General features: G+C 37.8%; 1 protein-coding gene across 1 annotated transcript in view; it reads left to right on the forward strand.

The window, feature by feature from the left end:
• Nucleotides 1-18,949, forward strand: part of KIF6 (kinesin family member 6) — a 181,259-nt gene that overhangs the window by 104,810 nt on the left and 57,500 nt on the right. The window contains exon 14 of the mRNA XM_010581255.1: nt 15,144-15,246. Coding sequence (XP_010579557.1) covers nt 15,144-15,246 — 103 coding nt within the window. The remainder of the gene's footprint in view (nt 1-15,143; nt 15,247-18,949) is intronic.

Genomic DNA, 18,949 nt, shown 5'->3' on the forward strand with positions numbered 1-18,949 from the left:
GGTTTATGTGTACTATGTATAAGTACACAGTGAGACCTTTTTCAGCATTTTCTGATGAACTGTCTGCATATGTTTAGAAGTTTTATTACAGTGAATTTTTCTTAAACTTGTCTCTTGGTACCACAGAGAATCAAATTGTGAAAACCCTACAAGCTAATTTGAAAAATATATAAACTCCAGTCTACAAGAATTTTTTAATATAAATGTTAGTTACAATATGAAGATAAATATTGAAGCTTGTTACTTTCAGAACTTTAAGAAATAAAACAAAAGAAAGAGAAAAATAAAGTTATTTATATATTAAGTAGAAAATACTGTCATTTTCAGAAACACAAAGGCACGAAAGAGCCTGGAGTCTCAGTTATATTCTTGCAGAGACAATTGGTCTCTCGAGGTTGGGTTTAAGGCATACTGGCAAGGCTGAATATGTTGTATTATTACATAGAGTGTTTTACGTATTGCTTCGAAATCAGATGGGTTGTTAGAATCCTACTTGTTGTTTTTCTCCAAATCTTTTTTGGTCTTCTGTGAGGAATGCCTGTGCCAAGAGGAATAAACAAGGATAATTGCTTGAATTCCAGAAATACTTCTGTAGTATTAATGAAATTTCTCAAACATTTTTTATTTCCTTCAAGCAATCTGAACTAGAGACACCACAAAAACATAACTGTTACCACATATTACTTTTAGTGTTGAGATAAGCAATGAGGATTTTGCTTGTATCATTTTGAGTTTACACATTTCTCCTTATATGTATGAAGTCCCAGATTTATCACACAGGTTTTTAGAGGCCTTTAGCTGATATATAGGACTGGATGGTGCAATACTAACTTTCATTGATTCTGATAACACTTTAGCCCAACTTCCTTCCATCCTCCTGCACTCAAACATGCGCAAACATTTAGGTGTTGGGTTGTTTTTTTTAACTGCACTGAAACAGGAAGTTACACATCTTGAGTATTAAATTTATTATATATCAACACTAAGAAAAGAATATATCCACACAGTTAGGCTTCTGCAGTTGTCCTGAGGCTTTACAACAACAACTTTCAATGTCTGTTGTGAAATTGCCAGAGCAGAAGTACTGTCATACCTAAAGTAACTAAAGAGGGCTATCAGTGAATACAATCAGATGATAGGAACTCTGTTGTCACATTAGGAACTTAGAAGCATGTAAATAGATATTTGGTAACAATAATTAATGTCTTATGAATTTATAACCAGAAAGAAAAATCACCTTACAAGGGCTTAGCCGTCATAGAGTTTCTCAGTTATATTTCTGGTGATAAAAGCAGTATTTCCATTCAGTATACGTGATTGTTTCTCTACATAGGTTGATATATTAGTAAAGTCTGATTGCATTTTTATTAAAATGCAACTTTTCAAAGTTGTCTGTAAGCTATTATGTAAAGAAAGCCACAGATCTATCTTAGAATTTCTTGAGCCTGAGCTGTGTTGGAAGAATACAGCTGGAGTTTATGTCTCTACCATGCAGTCCCGCTTATGTCTAATACATGGCTCCTTCTCACCAGCCTTCCTTGAGGTTATTATACATACAACTCCTCTTCCTACTGAGGTTACTGTCCCTGATTGTTCATAATTGCCAGACTTCCTGCTCCTGCCCTTATCCACCCATCTGGGCTTTACTAGATTAGCAAAGATTTGCTATTTAAAATAAATTGATACATTTTGACTGAAACCAGTTAGGGAGTACTCACATGAACAATTCCGCTAGCCAGTGTGGCAGAGGAGTGGAGATGAATGTCTGGAAGGTTTTATCAGAACCTATTCTTCTGTGAAATCACAAAAGCAAAATTCTTCAGAAAGCACAAAACAGCAGTGTGATATATGTCCATGATTAGAGTCCCCATGTAGCAAGAATATTTTTATGCATTAAAAATTTATGACAAAGAATACAGGAGTTTGGGGGTTTTTTTCTTTTGGTTTGGGGTTTTTTTTTTGGTGGTACAGACCTCCAAAAGGATCATTCTGCAGGAAGGAATACATGATTTTGTGGATTATAGTAGGCAAATGAGATTAAATCAAATAGCACTAAATGCAAAGTCATGAGTTTATGATCTAATGAAAGAGCTGTTGCTTATTAGCTCAATTAACAAGTCATGGGTAAGATCTCATTTAGAATGTCTTGTCTACATCTAAGCACTTTGGATTAAATAAAGAAATCAAACTGCGTCAATAGCTGAAAAGAGCCTTTTTAAGAAAATGGGAGTGTTGTTTTAGAACAAGAAGTTAAACTTTTACCTTTTTTAATGAAAGTTGCAAGGAAATGAATTATTAAACTATTTGGAGTTAATATCAAGCAGAGAGAAATTATATGTGGCTAAATGATAGTATTGATTGCAAAATATCAAACTGATGTGAAGTGGTAATGAATACTATGAGACAATAAATTAGAAGGTTTGTAACATCAAAGGTGGGAAATTCAGGAGCAGCTTTCTAAGCAAGATAATTGAAGTGAGAAATTAAAATTTTCTGTGTTTTAAAATTGTAAAAAGAAGTGTAAGATAGGAAAGAAATGATCTTACAGTTAGAAATTAGCCTGTGGGTATGAAAATTTTAAGGCTCAACTTGTTATTTTCTCATCAAGAGGATGTTGAAGATTTCATTACTGTTTCTTGATCATGATTGCTACATTGATTTTATCCTGTTTGATTTGTTGAAATGCTTGGCAGAGTACCACTTCCCCTTGGTGAAAACGTGCTGACTACTTCTGATGATTTTCTTGTCCTTCATATGCCTGGAAAAGGTTTCTAGGATTAGTTGCTCCATCACCTTCTCAGAGATCGAGGTGATACTGACTGGCCTGTAGTTCCCTGGGTCCTCCTTGCCCTTCTTAAAGATAGGAGTGATGTTTACTTGAGTCTTCAGAAGCTTCTGCCAGTCACCTTGATTGATCAAAGATTATCAAGAATAGCCTCACAATAACATCATCCGGCTCCCTCAGCACTTGTGGGTGCATCCCATCAGGGCCCATCAACTTATGTATGTCCCATTTGCTTAAGTATTCCCTGACCTGATCCTCTTCCGTGAAGGGTATGTCTTCCTTAATACAGACTTTCCCCCTGTTCTCTGGGACCTGGGATAACTGAAGGCTGGTCTTGCTAGTAAAGACTGAGGCAAAGAAGGCATTCAGTATCACAGCCTTTTCCATGTCCTGTGTCCCCAACCTCGTTCAGCAGGGGGGGCCACATTTTCCCTAGCCTTCCTTTTGTCACCTAGGTACTTATAGAAGACCTTCTTGTGGTCTTTGACATTAAGCCATTTTTTCTATGTTGCTTTTTATGTAACCCAGTACAAGAATGCGACACTTAAACATCAACATAAGATCAGTACATATATGTTTAATATACAGCTCACATAAAATCAACATGAATATCCAGTGCCACTGGAAACAAGCAATGGCTTCAGTCTTGACAGGCAAAAGAATTTTCATAAAAACAAAGGGAAGACACCTCATTCTTGGTTTCTCCCCACAAAATGAAATTACTGGGGATGGAAATGATTGTGATGGGTTAACCCTGGCTGGACACCAGGTGCCCACCAAAGCCATTCTATCACTCCCCCTCCTCAGCTGGACAGGGGAGAGAAAAATATAACAAAGAGCTTGCAGGTCGAGATAAGGACAGGAGAGGTCATTCGCCAATTACCGTCACGGGCAAAACAGACTCAGTTTGGGGAAAATTAACTCAATTTATTACAAATCAACCAGAGTAAGGTAATGAGAAATAAAACCAAATCTCAGAACACCTTCCCTCCACCCCTCCCTTCTTCCCGGGCACAACTTCACTCCCACATTTCTCTACCCCCCAGTGGCACAGGGGGATGGGGATGGGGTTTACGGTCATCACACGTTATCTTCTGCCACTTCATCCTCCTCAGGGGGAGGACTCATCACACTCTTCCCCTGCTCCAGCGTGGGGTCCCACCCACGGGAGACAGTTCTCCACGAACTTCTCCAACATGGGTCCTTCCCATGGGCTGCAGTTCTTCACGAACTGCTCCAGCATGGGTCCTTTCCACGGTGTGCAGTCCTTCAGGAGCACACTGCTCCAGCGTGGGTCCCCCACGGGGACACAAGTCCTGCCAGCAGACCTGCTCCGTGGGCTCCTCTCTCCACAGATCCGCAGGTCCTGCCAGGAGCCTAGTCCAGCGTGGGTTTCCCACGGGGTCACAGCCTCATTTGGGCCCCCACCTGCTCCGGTGTGGGGTCCTCCACAGGCTGCAGGTGGATATCCGCTCCACCGTGGACCTCCCTGGACTGCAGGGGGACAGCCTGTCTCACCATGGTCTTCACCACAGGCTGCAGGGGAATCTCTGCTCCAGCGCCTGGAGCATCTCCTCGCCCTCCTTCTTTACTGACCTTGGTGTCTGCAGGGTTGTTTCTCTTACATATTCTCATTCCTCTCTCTGGCGGCTGTTTCCGTCTGTCCCAACTTTTTTTTTCCTTCTTAAAAATGTTATCACAGAGGTGTTACCACCATCGCTGATTGGCTCGGCCTTGGCCGGCGGCAGGTCCTCCTCAGAGCCGGCTGGTATTGGCTCTGTCAGACATAGGGGAAGCTTCCAGCAGCTTCTTACAGAAGCCACCCCTGTAAACCCCCCCGCTACCAAAACCTTGCCACACAAAACCAATAGAATGATCTATTACTTTTTAACAGTTTTCAGCAGCACTGCAAAAGGTCTTGATATAGGTGCATTTTGGTATCCTAAAAATTTGATCAGCTGTTTATATTTTTTTTTGTCACAAGGACTGTTACTACTTAAAATCTTTTCCATTTTGATTAATCTATCAGTATTTCCATAGAGCCAGGATTTCTCTTGTTGCAAACAATGATTGCTAATGGCTGTAACTCAAACCTATGTGAACTCTAGTAAACTTTCTAAGGTATATTAAGAATGTTCAAGTTAAAATTTCTCTTTCTGCTGAAGAAATCTGTTTCTGAAGGTTTTATTCTTAGAATATTAAAAGTAAATAGTATTAATGTGTTGCATAATTTTGTTCTTAAAATGGTAATGTGCATGCTGTTTGTCATTAATGTCAGCAAAAATGGATTTGAATCCTGACTTATTTGTTCTACTTTATCCTATTTTTAGTGAATAGGAGGATTTTGGTAAAATTCACTTAAATATGGCTATAATTTGCATTTTTAATAAAACATTTTGATGAATGCCTCTATTCAAAATGTTTTATTAAAAATGCAAATTATAGCTTTATTTAAACCTCCTCAGTCTTCTGTGTTAACACTGATTCAGAAGGCATGTACACTTCTGTTTGGCAAAACTGGTTTTAAAAAAGGATATATACAGCGTTCAGAATATTTTTTTTTTTTTACAGTGTACAAAGATTTAGTGTTTCCTTTACAATTCAATCCTTCAAGATAGATTTTAATTTTTTGCATTCAAATAAAATAGATATGGTCAAAAGAGTTTTAAAAAGAAGTAAAAAGCCATTAACAGCTGAGGAAAGTCCAAAATAATAAGCTGAAGTTTTAGCTAAAGGTAGCTATAAGTTTTGTAAGAACAATTTGATAAAGTTTTGAAAAGCTGAATTGAAAATTCAGGAAAGAAGTTAGCCAATTTGTTTTTATGTATAAGTCCAGGTCCCATTGTTATCTCCTCCTTTTCTACTTTTGCTCCTATTTCAAAACCATTACAGATAAAAATGGAAAAAAAATATATATATATTACAAGTATTGGTAATAACTACTCGCTTTCTACATGCACTACCAACTACTTAGGCTTACTAAAATGCACCTTTTGTGTAGCACAAGAGGCACAATGTGCTTAATTCCATAAAGAATGCAACAACTTACAGTCAGGGTAGGTGTTAAAGAGTGTGCAGACACCTGAGCAAAGTTACACAAGTGATCTCTAAAACTCTGCTGTTGCATGTGCACAGGACTCCCATTTTGACTATGCTGAACTCCTGGAGTTTATCACATGCCTAGAAGTCCTCAGTTCTAAGATTAGTTAAAACTCCTGAAAGCTCAATTTTGTGTGTATATTTAGAGTACAGTTAATACACATTGACTGCTTTGACCAATGTTATTTAAAACATCAGCAATGACATGAGAAAGAGGGGATGCTGTCTGTAATGTAGCAATTACAGGACTTGTTCAGGAAGGGAGAAAATGCTTCTTCAGTAGATGAGTGCTTGAAATTTAGTGTGGTCATTGCTGAGGAATAACATGCCTAATTATGTTTTAAAATCTGGACATTAGTACACAACAGGCATCATTCTCAAAGCCAAACTCCAATAAAGCTTCAATAGAGCAAGAATCAAAGTTCATACTTTTACAAAGAAGTTTGACTCATTTCTTAATTGCTAATTTCCAGCTGCCAGAAGGAATAAGCAGCTGGATTTGTAAAGGTTACTCATCTTGAATGTAAATAGGTAGTAAATTTTAAAATTAGTTAACCTAGGTTGTTGACTGGCAAGAAGAGATAGCTTACCATGGAACGTATCTCATGGTTTCTTCTCTCAGGTCTCTACCTCAGCATAGCCCATTCTTTTGGTGCTGGAGTTCCTGCTGGAAAAAAAAAAAAAAAAGACCAGTTTCTCATGAAGCAGCTCCTGTAATCCTGTAGTTTATAGCCTGAAATATTAAGGTAGCCCCAAGCTGGTACTAATTGATGGTGTACCCACTACAGACATTTTTTTCTTGTGCATACAGACTTCTACTTCAGAAAACCCCAGTATCTTAATAAAGAATAAAGCTAAAATGTAATATGTAATTAAAAGTACAGTAAGTTTCCAAAACCAGATTGATATTTATAACAAGTCATTTTTTCTCTGCTAAACTGCTCTGAAAATGAAATATGCCTCTTTTGTGGTTTATGATGTTACTGGCAAGATTGGTGGTGGAGACAATTCTCCAGGCACCAAAAATACATGCAGATCTCTACAGATGTCCCTAACAAAAAACTTCACTTGCATTTGGTCCAAGCTGTCATGACTCCCTTGATGTAGGTTGTAATTTCATAAAGCTATTAAAATAGTCTTATCCCACCATTCAGAGTCTTTTTTCCAAAACCAAGAAAGATATATGGAAGAAGAGAATTTAAATACCACATCTACCACTCAAAACAGCACAGAACACGTAAATGAGGCAAATTTTGTTGAGACTATTCTATCTGGTTTTAAACGTGTTGGTCTAGTTGAAAAAGGGAGACAAGTTTTTGAACATAAAAATGCTTTTTCAGGTCTAAAACAGAAGCGGCAAATATTGCTACTGCAACATGGCAAATACATGAAGGATGTCAAAACATATACATTTAATTTGCTATTACTCAATCTTAACTGAAATCTTCATCTTAAGCACAGTAGTCTAATTTAAAGTCGATAGATGACTCAAGTGCCTAGTGTATTGGCCCTTTCTTATATTTAGTAAAATTTTTACAACTGCATGAACTGTTGAAGGGAACAGATTTAGACTCCTACAAAAAGAGGGAAAAGCACAGTCTATTTCTAATATCCAGTATTTAATGTAAACTGCACAATGCAGTATAAGATATATGTCCTGTTTTATAAGACGTTACCTGAAATATTTGATTCTGGCATAAGCAAAAGTGAATCTCATTTATTTAGAAGTGGCAGCATCATTGGGTGGGTCTTCTAAAGTTCTTGTGGGTTTGAATTCATACTTTCCTTTGTATCCATCCCCTGAGCTTCTGCCAAGCCTACCATGCTTCATTTCAGGCTCTCTCTTTGTACCTACAATTAAGGACTTTCAATGTCTGTACGTATTATACAATCAAATATGATCTCATAGGCAGCTTTAAAGAAGTAAATGGTTGCAAATAGTAGCTGAAAAATATTTTTTTCTCTTTTGGGACATACAAGCTGTCATACATGAAATGTAAAATATTTCTGCAATAATGTTGGCATCAGAACATGAGAAAAACTTGGTTGTATCAATAGTTACACTACTCTATTCCTCACTGCTGGTAGCTGCAAACATTTTGTTCATGCTAAGTAGCCTCTAACTGCACCCTCGGCTCCTCTGCTCCTACTCTGGATTTGATAACTGCTGCCCATTGGCTCTTCAAAGAAAATATAAATGCATAACTAGGTAACATAAAAGTAGGCATGCTGTAAATGCTAGTGCAGATATTCTACAGCATCTTGAAGGCATGACATGTAATCTGAGAAATTATTAAAATCCATAACTAAAAGAAACAGAATCAGACCAAAATGGTCCTGTTAACTGAGTCTAACACATCCTAGGAAAATATGTGCTCTATGAGGTGAAGGTGATGATGGTATATTAAGTTGCTATTAACAGTTTTCTTTTATCCTGTAATTCTCAGTAGCATTGTGCTTTGCAATGTTTGACAGGTAGACAAACTAGTATACTAATTTTCCAGAAGAGGAAAATAAGGGAAAGAGATTTCAATAGTTTCAATCTTTTCACATTGAGAACACTCTAAGGTTCAATCTGGTATCAGAATTACCACATGTCAGTAAGGAGTCTGAAGTTGCATTTATGACTATTGTTAGGCACTAAAGTCAAGTGGCTTTTGTTGCAAAAGTAGAGCTATTAAAAACATACAGCTGGGTTAATATGAAAAATATTTTTCTTACCTGTACTGTTACCTGTGATTTTTTAAAATAATGAAACTGAAGAAAGTCAACATGATTAAATTCAGCTATCATATCTCATTTGGGGTTTTGTTGTTGTTGTTCTGTCGTCCTGGACAATCTTAAAACAGTGAATTTCATCTTGTTTTAAATTAAGTTTATACTCCATTTAACCTTTGTTTTTGAAATACCATTCAATATTTGCCTTACTACTCCTGCAGAGGAATATTAATTAACATAAAAACCTACTCTTAATGAGATTTTTGTAAGTGGTTTTTTGGGGGTTTTTTTTGGAAGCATTCAAATGTATATGTTTTGACATCCTTCATGTATTTGACATATTGCAGTAGCAACATTTGCCGCTTCTGTTTTAGACCTGAAAAAGCATTTTTATGTTCAAAAACTTGTCTCCCTTTTTCAACTAGACCAACATGTTTAAAACCAGATAGAATAGTCTCAACAAAATTTGCCTCATTTACGTGTTCTGTGCTGTTTTGAGTGGTAGATGTGGTATTTAAATTCTCTTCTTCCATATATCTTTCTTGGTTTTGGAAAAAAGACTCTGAATGGTGAGATAAGACTATTTTAATATAGCATTTGAACTTCACAAAAATTTACGTTTATCAAAGTTGGCATTGTATATAACATTTCATTTTTGTCCTCTTATTTTAGTAATCTTAAAGAGATACCATTTTTAGTGATTGCATATCCTGTAACAACATTCATTGCAGTAGAAATGGTGCTTGCCTTTGATTTGTGTCCAACATACTCCTGTAAAAGTTTGTTCTTTGCTGTCAGGCATTTGCAGTGTTTAATTTAGTGGTGATTTCTCTTCTGCTTATAAATTATCTCAACATATATGGAATAGTTTGTCTTGTCAACCAATTAATTTTATGTGCATAAAATGATGCCTAGGTAAATGACCCATGCGCCAATTAACTCAAGGGTTTGCACAGTAGAAATATATACTTGTGGAGTGCAGTCCGACCTGCCTACATCAATATTCAGTACCACAATAAACATGCTCATAATCTCAAGAAACTTCATTTTACCCTCTTCCTCCCCTGTAAATAAACAAGGAAACTCCAGAGCCAGCGAAATTAAATTATGCCAATGTTTTATTTAGTTCATTGAGTCTGAATATTCTCATTTTCCTTTGAGGTTTTTAACTTTCCCAAAGACTGTGTTTTGCAGTTCAGCACTGCAGGGGTACTGTGAGGAACCTTGTTTTATATCTTTCTCACTTCTGTATTGCAGTGTAATGAAGATAGCCATATGTAATATACATGCTTTTCATGTATATTTAGCTGAGAATTTAGCTGAGCTTTACAGTGGGGAAGTATTTGTTGTATATTGGTTTTGGGTTTGTTTTCCTATTTTTAAGTATTTATTCTTTATTGATTCATTATTCCCAAGCTCTGTTACAGCTACTTTTTTCTGTTCTGAACAGATGGCTATGATATCTTGAGGGATCCTGGTAAAGATGTAATGGATTATGTTTATATGCAAATACTTCTAGTACCTCAGTTCTATTACAAAGACTTACTAAATAATTTGTCTTTAGTTTCATTTGGAAGTGTCCACAGTTCCTTTGTTTGTATTTGATAATAAGTGGAAATACATAATAGCATGAACAGATTGACAGTCTTTGTAAGCATGAAGACTCACAATTCACATTAGCTGCCATCCTGAAATTCTTCAGACAACCCTCACTTGAATGAGAACTTTCTTTGAGCAAAGGGGATTTTTTTGCTTCTTTTAATTTCAGTGGAAGAGTTGACAATTCTTGTCCAATAGAGCACTTAGTAGGAATGGAAAGACAAAGTCTTCTACTGTGCAAATGTAGTTTCTGCAAAACTGATATGTGGGCAGACATGTGGACAGATGCCTTTCTCATCAGAATATATGGTCTGAACAGCTATTCCCAAGAGTTTGCCTTTGTTAACAGTCTTAACGTTCCTCCCTCAGAACAGCTCAACTTGCAACCTTAATTTGTCTCTCCTGGAGAGTTATTTCCAATACTTTTTGGAGGTTAAACTGGCAGCCTCTGGTATGAGGGCTGCTGGAACCCCCTTGGAGCTCTCATACCAAGACCAAAATCTGGTTACAAGGTGGGGTTGTGAGGAGACACTGTGATTCTGCTTCCTGACAAGATATCGATTTCATGCTATTGTTTGACAGATTTTTCCAGACTTAACTGGGTTTCATGCATTAAACTTTATGAAGGTCTTTTCCCTCTAAGCAATAAACCTTTTTTCAACAAACGAACCAGAAAAAAAGAAGGTGGCCAGTCTCAGCGCTCTGGAAGTGCCATTTCCAGTTTGAGCACTCCTGAAATCTTTATGAAAAAACACTAAAATAAAGTCCTTAAAAATTGTCCAGTATTTATAGACTGGGATCACTAAAGCAAGCTGCAATAGGATTTGTAGGTATTGGATAAATTTAAAAATCAGTATGGTTATTTAAATATGTACAACCATGTTTGATCTCCTGTGGCAACAAAATAAGGTTTAAGTTTATACACTTGCATGCTCTTACCTTCTTTGATATAGTCCTTGAGTAATCCCTGTGGATACTATTTAACTTAAAAATAGCATTCAGCCCTATAATTTCTCTGCTGGCAGTTGAGCATCCAGTGCCACACTACACCCTACATGTTCTTTTAACTTATTTTCCTAATTAAAGTTTATGAGGTACTCACAGTTGTTGTTTAGGATGGCTGTAAATAGCATTTGTATATGTAACAGCGTAGAATAAATGATCTCTAAATTAGTTAGTGATAGAATAGGGTGCATAATATCTGCCAGTGACTTTGCTGATATGCAGGCTTCTACCTGCTGTAAGCATACAACTGAGTCTTGAAATTGGTTTGATCTTTTCATGTCACCTCAAAAAGTAATCAGCCACGTCCAAAAGCCTTATTACATTTTTGCTCAATGTATTTTGAACTATTACTGATTTCAGAAGTTTAGCCCTTTATCAATACTACAGCAAGCTTCTTATTTCTTGGTCATTTCAGATCTTGTTGCTCTAGTTCAGAGGCATCATTGTCATTCTGCTTTCTGACTTACCCAAGTTCAGTGGGACAGCTGCAATTTGCACATTTTACATGAGGACCCTATTGAACCAAAACTTTTTGCTTCATGTGAAGGTTGGTGGAGTGTACCGGATAGGAGTACAGACTGAAATCAAACCTTCAATGAGAACATTCTTAAACATTCAAAATCAGGATGTGTATCAAACCTGAATTTTCCCAAAACTTCAGATGTTTGAATTTGCTGTAAATAATGATGGGTTTGCTGTAAATTTCACATTGGGCATTGGGCATATTTGTGAGTGTTTTAATATTAAAGCCAATTTACACAATCTAACAGGAAAGGTATAATTAAAATTAAGTTGATACAAAATGTATCACTTTTTAATGCAACCCTGTCAACTGGGGTTTCATGGATATGATTGCAAGAAAATTTTATGCTTTTTCCAATGTTCTGAATTATTTTTATGGTAAAGATTATTCCAGTTCACATTGTAATGACTTGATGACATATGTTTCCTGGTTCTCATCCTGTAGGATATGATGATTCTTCCTTAGATAAGAATTTTCAAGTATTTATTTTGTAACACTATGCCACAGTATTAAAGAAGGAAAAGAGAAAATGTTTGACCTGTAAGAGTAAAAGAAATTGTTTTCTACAAGTTTAACAGTTTTAGCTGAACTGTTTGACTACCTTGCCAAAAATGTGTCATCATCAATGGTTTCTTCTTTCAATTCTGCTTTTATCCATAGCATGCATATATTGCTATACATAGGTTTCAATTTACAGCTAAAGAAAACCAGAAATTCAACAGCACTTTGTTTTAAAAGAACATATAGCTTATTTGTTTGAATTAGGCCCAGGAGAAACAGCATGCCAATAATATTAGTGCACCTTTGCACTTGAAGGGCATTTGAAAGAAGGTGAAGCTACTTTATGACATTGTACATTATTTAAGAAAATATAAGCAACGTATTTGAAGATACAACATCGACCATGGAGAAGGCATAATTTTCACTACTGAGCAGAATGAAAACACAACCACTCCATCAAGCTTCCAATGTTTCTTGCAGTCTTTTACTAGTATTAACATTGCTGTATTCCCTTATTATAATCCTAATGTCTCTGTCATTACCCACAGACTGGAACATTCTTCTGTAGGTGTTTTATGCTCATATTATGCTGAGGTACAATCTTAATGGTCCTTTTTAAGGTCCTTTCCTTAGATACCATTTTCAGAATGTGATTGTTTGCTACTTCATATATTTCTGTATTTTCTTAGAATGGACTGTATAAACCAGAAAATTTCCCCTTCCCAAGAGCTCTGGAGATCTATTTTTGTGTGCTTTGTTTGGCTGTACAAATCTGCTGCCTCTTAATGTAGCACTGGAGAATGATTATCAGATTACCTTTCATTTTGGTTGATGCATTTCTGCCAGGCAGAAACAATAATCACTGTAATAGTTTTGTTTTCCAAACTTACTTCTACTGTTTTTACTTCTACTCTCAAAGGCAGCACATTGCCGGAAGGGTTAAATACTTTACATTGCAGTGTTACGTATGAGTACGGGTGTTTCATTTTTTATTTTAGACTTAGCCATGAATTTCATCCAGGCTTCCTGCACTTAATACAAACTTTTTCTGCAACAAAAGCAATTCTAGAGGGTCAATTCAGGATGCATATTAAAATCAGTGCTGGTGATGGGATGAATGTGCTATAAAATTCTGCTTGCAAAGCTGCCTGTTTTTCTTCAAGGCAGGCATGAAACATGAACGTTATATTCTCAGGTCATCATCACAGAAAAATGTATTTTCCTAAATCCTCTTGCTCTTTTGGATCACACAGCAGTAAAGACTGCACTGTATCTTTCTTTGATTTTCTTTTTCAAAAAGGGTGGAACATTTCTGCGTACTTTGCCATTCAAACATTCCTGGTGGTTCTATTTTCAACTCAAAATTTTTAAATTAGTAACAGATGTGCTGATTCTTTTGACTGAAACAGAGGGCAAATTTTTCTACTGTATTTTTGAATAAAATTTTTTAAACTTTTACTGATTATTGAACCCTGAGTGCTAGTTTTTGTTACCAGCCTTCACTGTAAACAGTATCTTACACCACGGAAATCTCACTAAAGTCAGTGGAGAGTAATCCTGATATTATGATGAGCGGCAGCAGAACATATTTGGAGTGACTATAAAATGCAGCTTATGGAGCTAGACCCCAATAAGGTGTAGCATCCCAGTATTGCATATCCCAATCTGTTTAGGTATGTTTTGTTAATGTATCGTCCCCACTTACACCAAAATTGCAAAGCAGGTAGCCCAGAAAATAACTGGCATACATGCATACATATGTTATTGGTAGTGCTGGTCCATTGGCATAAAACCTATAGAAAACTCTTGCGCAGCAGAACTCCCAGGAAACTTTATAGCTCTCGTGCACAATAGATTTGGGGGTCTCGATAGCTCTGAAGCAGGAAGGCAGGCTTGTGAGTAGGACAGAAGAAAGACACTAGAGGAAAAAAAAATAAGGAGAATCAAATTCCAATTTAAGGAACATCATTCTGAGGTTTAAGTTGCAACCATGAGGTTGATTTAAGAGGTGGAGCTATTTTGCACTTTTCACAAAGTTTGAGTGTGAGATTCTTCCCCCTTTCTGCTCCTGAACTATCTTCATTAATGTAATTTATTTAACTGCAAGTCTCATCCATTCTCCTTACTTATTATTGACATATATGTACTTGTGATAACACAGATGCTGGTGTAATCTTTCTCCTTAAGCCTTTGAATTTTTTTGTTAATGATAATACAGATGCATGATTTCTTACTTGGATCTGTAGATCATCTAGCAATGAGAACTGATAAATAATACAGCCTGTAATACTTTTCCATAGTGATTTTTAAAAAGATTTGAAGGCCAAATGGTCTTGACCTTCTGGCGCACAAAAGGAAACAAACACCATATTGAAAATGTAAAAGGCAGGAACCAACCATTTATGTAGGTAGAATACCTGCTTCACTTAAAAGGGGATGAAAAACATTCACTAATACATAATTAAAAGAAGGCTGAATTTTTTTCTTCCAAGAGTACTGAAAATATTCAAGGTATTTTTAGGGGCCAATATGAAACAGGGATGAAAGAAATACAGAAGCAAATTTGTTGTGAAAATACCTCTGGCTCACACTTAAGAATATTTCACATATTTTTAAATTTTCAAAATTTAGTTTTACTTATGAACATTTTAAGTTTTCTTGAGAAATTATACAGCTCAAACATTCAGACTTTAAAGAAGTGAAGTGAAACAAAATTAATTTGTCAGATAAGAGAAATCTTTTGTCAGAAATGCTTTCCCGTTGGTGGAACACTGAACTTACTTAGTCTTCTGGGGGCGTTAAGACCCCTGGGCTGGCTTGCTATATTTGTCTAAATAGGAGTTAAATAAATCAAAATCTCTGTCTTTTGATGACTCTGAAGTAGTTTCCTTTTTTTTTTTTTTCTTGGGGCAGGAGGAAAGATGTCACTTGGATGTCAGGAAGCTTTTGAAGTTTTCAAGCAGGACCATGCTGACAGTATAACCATTGAGGACAACAAACAGCTTCTAAAACAGAAGTGAGTGTCACAGCAATATTTCCTCTGGTTTTATTCATCTTATCTTTATAGCCACATTGAAGCAATGTGGTAATGGCATTTGTGATCATGAATTACCTAAAGGAAGTAAGATCCATGTGACTGAATCAATTACTGTGATTTCCATTGTCAAAAATGCTTTACTGGCTTTGGCACTGAGTTGGACAGTAAGCTAGGAGATGTTTAACATATGCTTTTGTCTGTTGTTCCTAACTTGTTTGCCAAGTGATTTTAGCTGCTCTCTGCCAGTTTTGCACTGAAAAACAAAAATAATAATTTCCTTCTCCACATTTATTGTTAATGCTGGCAAAACACTTCAAAATCTTCTGCTGAAGATGGTGAGAATGGCAAAACATTGAAAACATGAATTTTCATAAAGCAGATTTTAAACATTTCAGAAATTAAACCACCAACACTTGTCCATGTTGATTGGATAACAGTACTGTTTCAGTGTCAGTTTTTCAAGTGTTAACCCTCCTTGTACTGCAAAAGAAACACAAGGTTTTGAGATTGGAGATTCCAAAAGCAGATCTTTCAATCTACTTTTGTAACTAACATTTCCCCTAACAGGTTGTTTTGGTTTTTTTTCTTTTTCCTTTTTTTTTTTTTTTTGTCCTGGGGTTTTCTCCTTCTCCAGGTTTCTCTTGCTTTCTTCTGCTTTCTTAATAACACAATTTTCCCACTTAACAGGCATGAAAGACATTGTTTTCAGGGTCACTGAGTTTTATACTCATTTACTTCAGTGAAATTGCGGCAAGAAATGATCTCCACATCTCTGTGACTTATTCAAGATCTTGCTATTTATCACTTTTCTGAACTGGTTAACTTTCTACCTGGGTCTGTAACTTTGCCACAGGGACCCAAATTGCCATGGTATTAGATGTATATAAGAATTTATCCACGTAAATTGGATGTTTAGTAATGCTTTTCTTCCGGTCAGTATATCAGATGATGCCACATCACTGCATCATCACTGCATAAAGGATTACACTGCAATGATTTCTGACGTTGCTGTGTACTGAGCAGAACACTTTGTGGTCACAGCATGATAATGGGAGCAATACAGTTCTGAGCCGTCCCCTGAATTTCCTCTAGTTAATCGCAATTCTTCCATATTTTGTCTGTTTGTTATAACTATGAAGCAAACTGGTATTTCCTCCTGGTTTCAGAACATGTAAAAGATATGGGCAGGACCCACAGTTTGATGCCAGATTTGCTTTCCCTAAAGGACAAAGCGATTCAGACTAATGCCTTGGGTAACCCCTCTCTAATATGCATCAGCTGATTGCTGAAGTCAGTGCTAATGTGAATGTTGATACCCTGGAGCAAATCAGTTTTCCTCTGCTATTTGCAGTCATTCTTAGCAAAGATGCCTATAGCTCCAAGTTTACCGAGTTCATTAGAATGGATTTATAACAAATCCAGTCTGTAATTTGGAATGCAGCCTCTGAATTACCAGTTACACAAAAGCTCTGTTACCCAGCCAGTGTTCAAATTGCACAGGAAGAAGTGTGTGGACACCACATGTTTAAAGGTTACCATAACTTCCCTTTATATGTAGGCCTCTCATGTTAATAATTTTGTTTATAGTTACATAACCACTTCTGTCATACCACAAACAGTATTTGTTTCACAAATTCCTTATTTTTAGCTGTCTCATTTTTTCCTTTGGGTATTTTGTGTAGATTTTCTTGGCTTGCTAATTATCATAGAATCATAGAGTAGTTTGGGTTGGAAGGGACCTTTAAAGGTCATGTAGTCCAATGCCCCTGCAATAAGCAGGGACATCTTCAACTACATCAGGTTGCTCAGAGCCCCGCCCAACCTGACCTTGAATGTTTCCAGGAATGGGGCGTCTACCACCTCTCTGGGCAACCTGTTCCAGTGTTTTACCACCCTCATTGTGAAAAATTTCTTCCTTATATCTAATCTAAATCTGCCCTCTTTTAGCTTAAAACCATTACCCCTTGTCCTATCACAACAGGCCCTGCTAAAGAGTCTGTCCCCATCTTTCTTATAGGCCCCCTTGAAGTATTGAAAGGCCACAGTAAGGTCTCCCTGAGCCTTCTCCAGGCTAAAGAACCTCAACTCTCAGCCATTCCTCATAGGAGAGGTGTTCCATCCTTCTGATCAATTTTGTGGCCCTCTTCTGGACCTGCTCCAACAGGTCCGTGTCTTTCCTGTGCTGAGGGCTCCAGAGCTGAACGCAGTACTCCAAGTGGGGTCTCATAAGAGCAGAGTAGAGGGGGAGAATCACCTCCTCCGACCTGCTGGCCACACTTCTTTTGAATGCAGCCGAGGATATGTTTGGCTGCCTGGCTGCGAGCACACATTGCTGGCTTATTTCCAGCTTTTCATCCACTGGTACCTTGTCCACTGATGTAGTCACTCCATCATAGAAAGCCACTAGGTTGGTTAGGCAGGACTTGCCCTTGTTGAAGCCATGCTGGCTGTCTTGAATCACCTCCCTGTCCTCAATGTGCCTTAGCATAGCTTCTAGCAGCATCTCTTCCATGATCTTCCCAGGCACAGAGGTGAGGCTGACAGGTCAGTAGTTCCCAGGGTCCTCTTTTCTACCCTTTTTAAAAATGAGTTCAATGTTTCCCTTTTTCCAGTCACCGGGGACTTCAACTGACTGCCATGATTTTTCAAATATGATGGAGAGTGGCTTGGCAACTACCTCAGCCAATTCCCGCAGGACTCTGGGATGCATCTCGTCAGGTCCTATTCCTCAGGAGGTCATGAACCTGATCTTCTCTTACAGTGGGGGGACTTTGCTCCTCCAGTCCCCATCTTGTAGTCTATCCACTTGAGAGGTGTGGGAAGAGAGATTACCAGTGAAGACTGAGGCAAGAAAGTCGTTGAGTACCTCAACCTTCTCCTCGTCTGTTGTTACCAGTTTGCCAGTCTTGCTCATCACAGCAGGTACGCTTTCTCTGACCTTCCTTTTCTGGCTTACATACCTGTAGAAGCCCTTCTTATTATTCTTTTCATCCCTTGCCAAGTTCAGCTCCAGCTGTACCTTGGCCTTCCTGACCCTATCCCTACACAACTGGGCAGCATCCCCGTACTCTTACCAGCATACCTGTCCCTGCTCCCACTGCCTGTGCATTTCCTTCTTGCCCTTTAGTTTGACCAGCAGGTCTTGACTCATCCATGCTGGTCTCTTGCCTTCCTTTCCTGATTTCTTACACCTGGGGATCAAGAGCTCTTGTGCTCTATGGAAAGCATCCTTAAAGATCTACCAGCTCTCTTCTGCTCCCTTGTCCCTGAGGGCAGTTTCCCAGGGGGTCCTATTGACTAACTCCTTGAACAGCTGGAATTCTGCTTTCCTAAAATTGAAGGTCCTGACTTCATTATTCGCCTGACCCATATCCCTCAGGACTGCGAACTCCACCAGTGCATGATCACTGCAGCCCAGGCTGCCTCCAACCTTGATGTCACTGATTAGCTCACTTGTGTTGGTGATCAACAGGTCCAGTATCACATCCCCTCTGGTAGGGCTGTCTATTACCTGGCTTAAGAATTTACCCTCAATGCATTCCAGGAGTTTCCTGGACTGCCAACAACTCCCCATGCTACTTTTCCAGCAGATGTTGGGGTGGCTGTAGTCTCCTAGCAGGACAAGAGCCTGCGAGCGCAGCGCCTCCTGTAGCTGGAGTAAGAAGGCTTTGTCAGTAGGCTT

This window comes from Haliaeetus leucocephalus, unplaced genomic scaffold (genome assembly GCF_000737465.1).
Source record: "Haliaeetus leucocephalus isolate CR32 unplaced genomic scaffold, Haliaeetus_leucocephalus-4.0 Scaffold752, whole genome shotgun sequence".
Classification (NCBI taxonomy): domain Eukaryota; kingdom Metazoa; phylum Chordata; class Aves; order Accipitriformes; family Accipitridae; genus Haliaeetus; species Haliaeetus leucocephalus.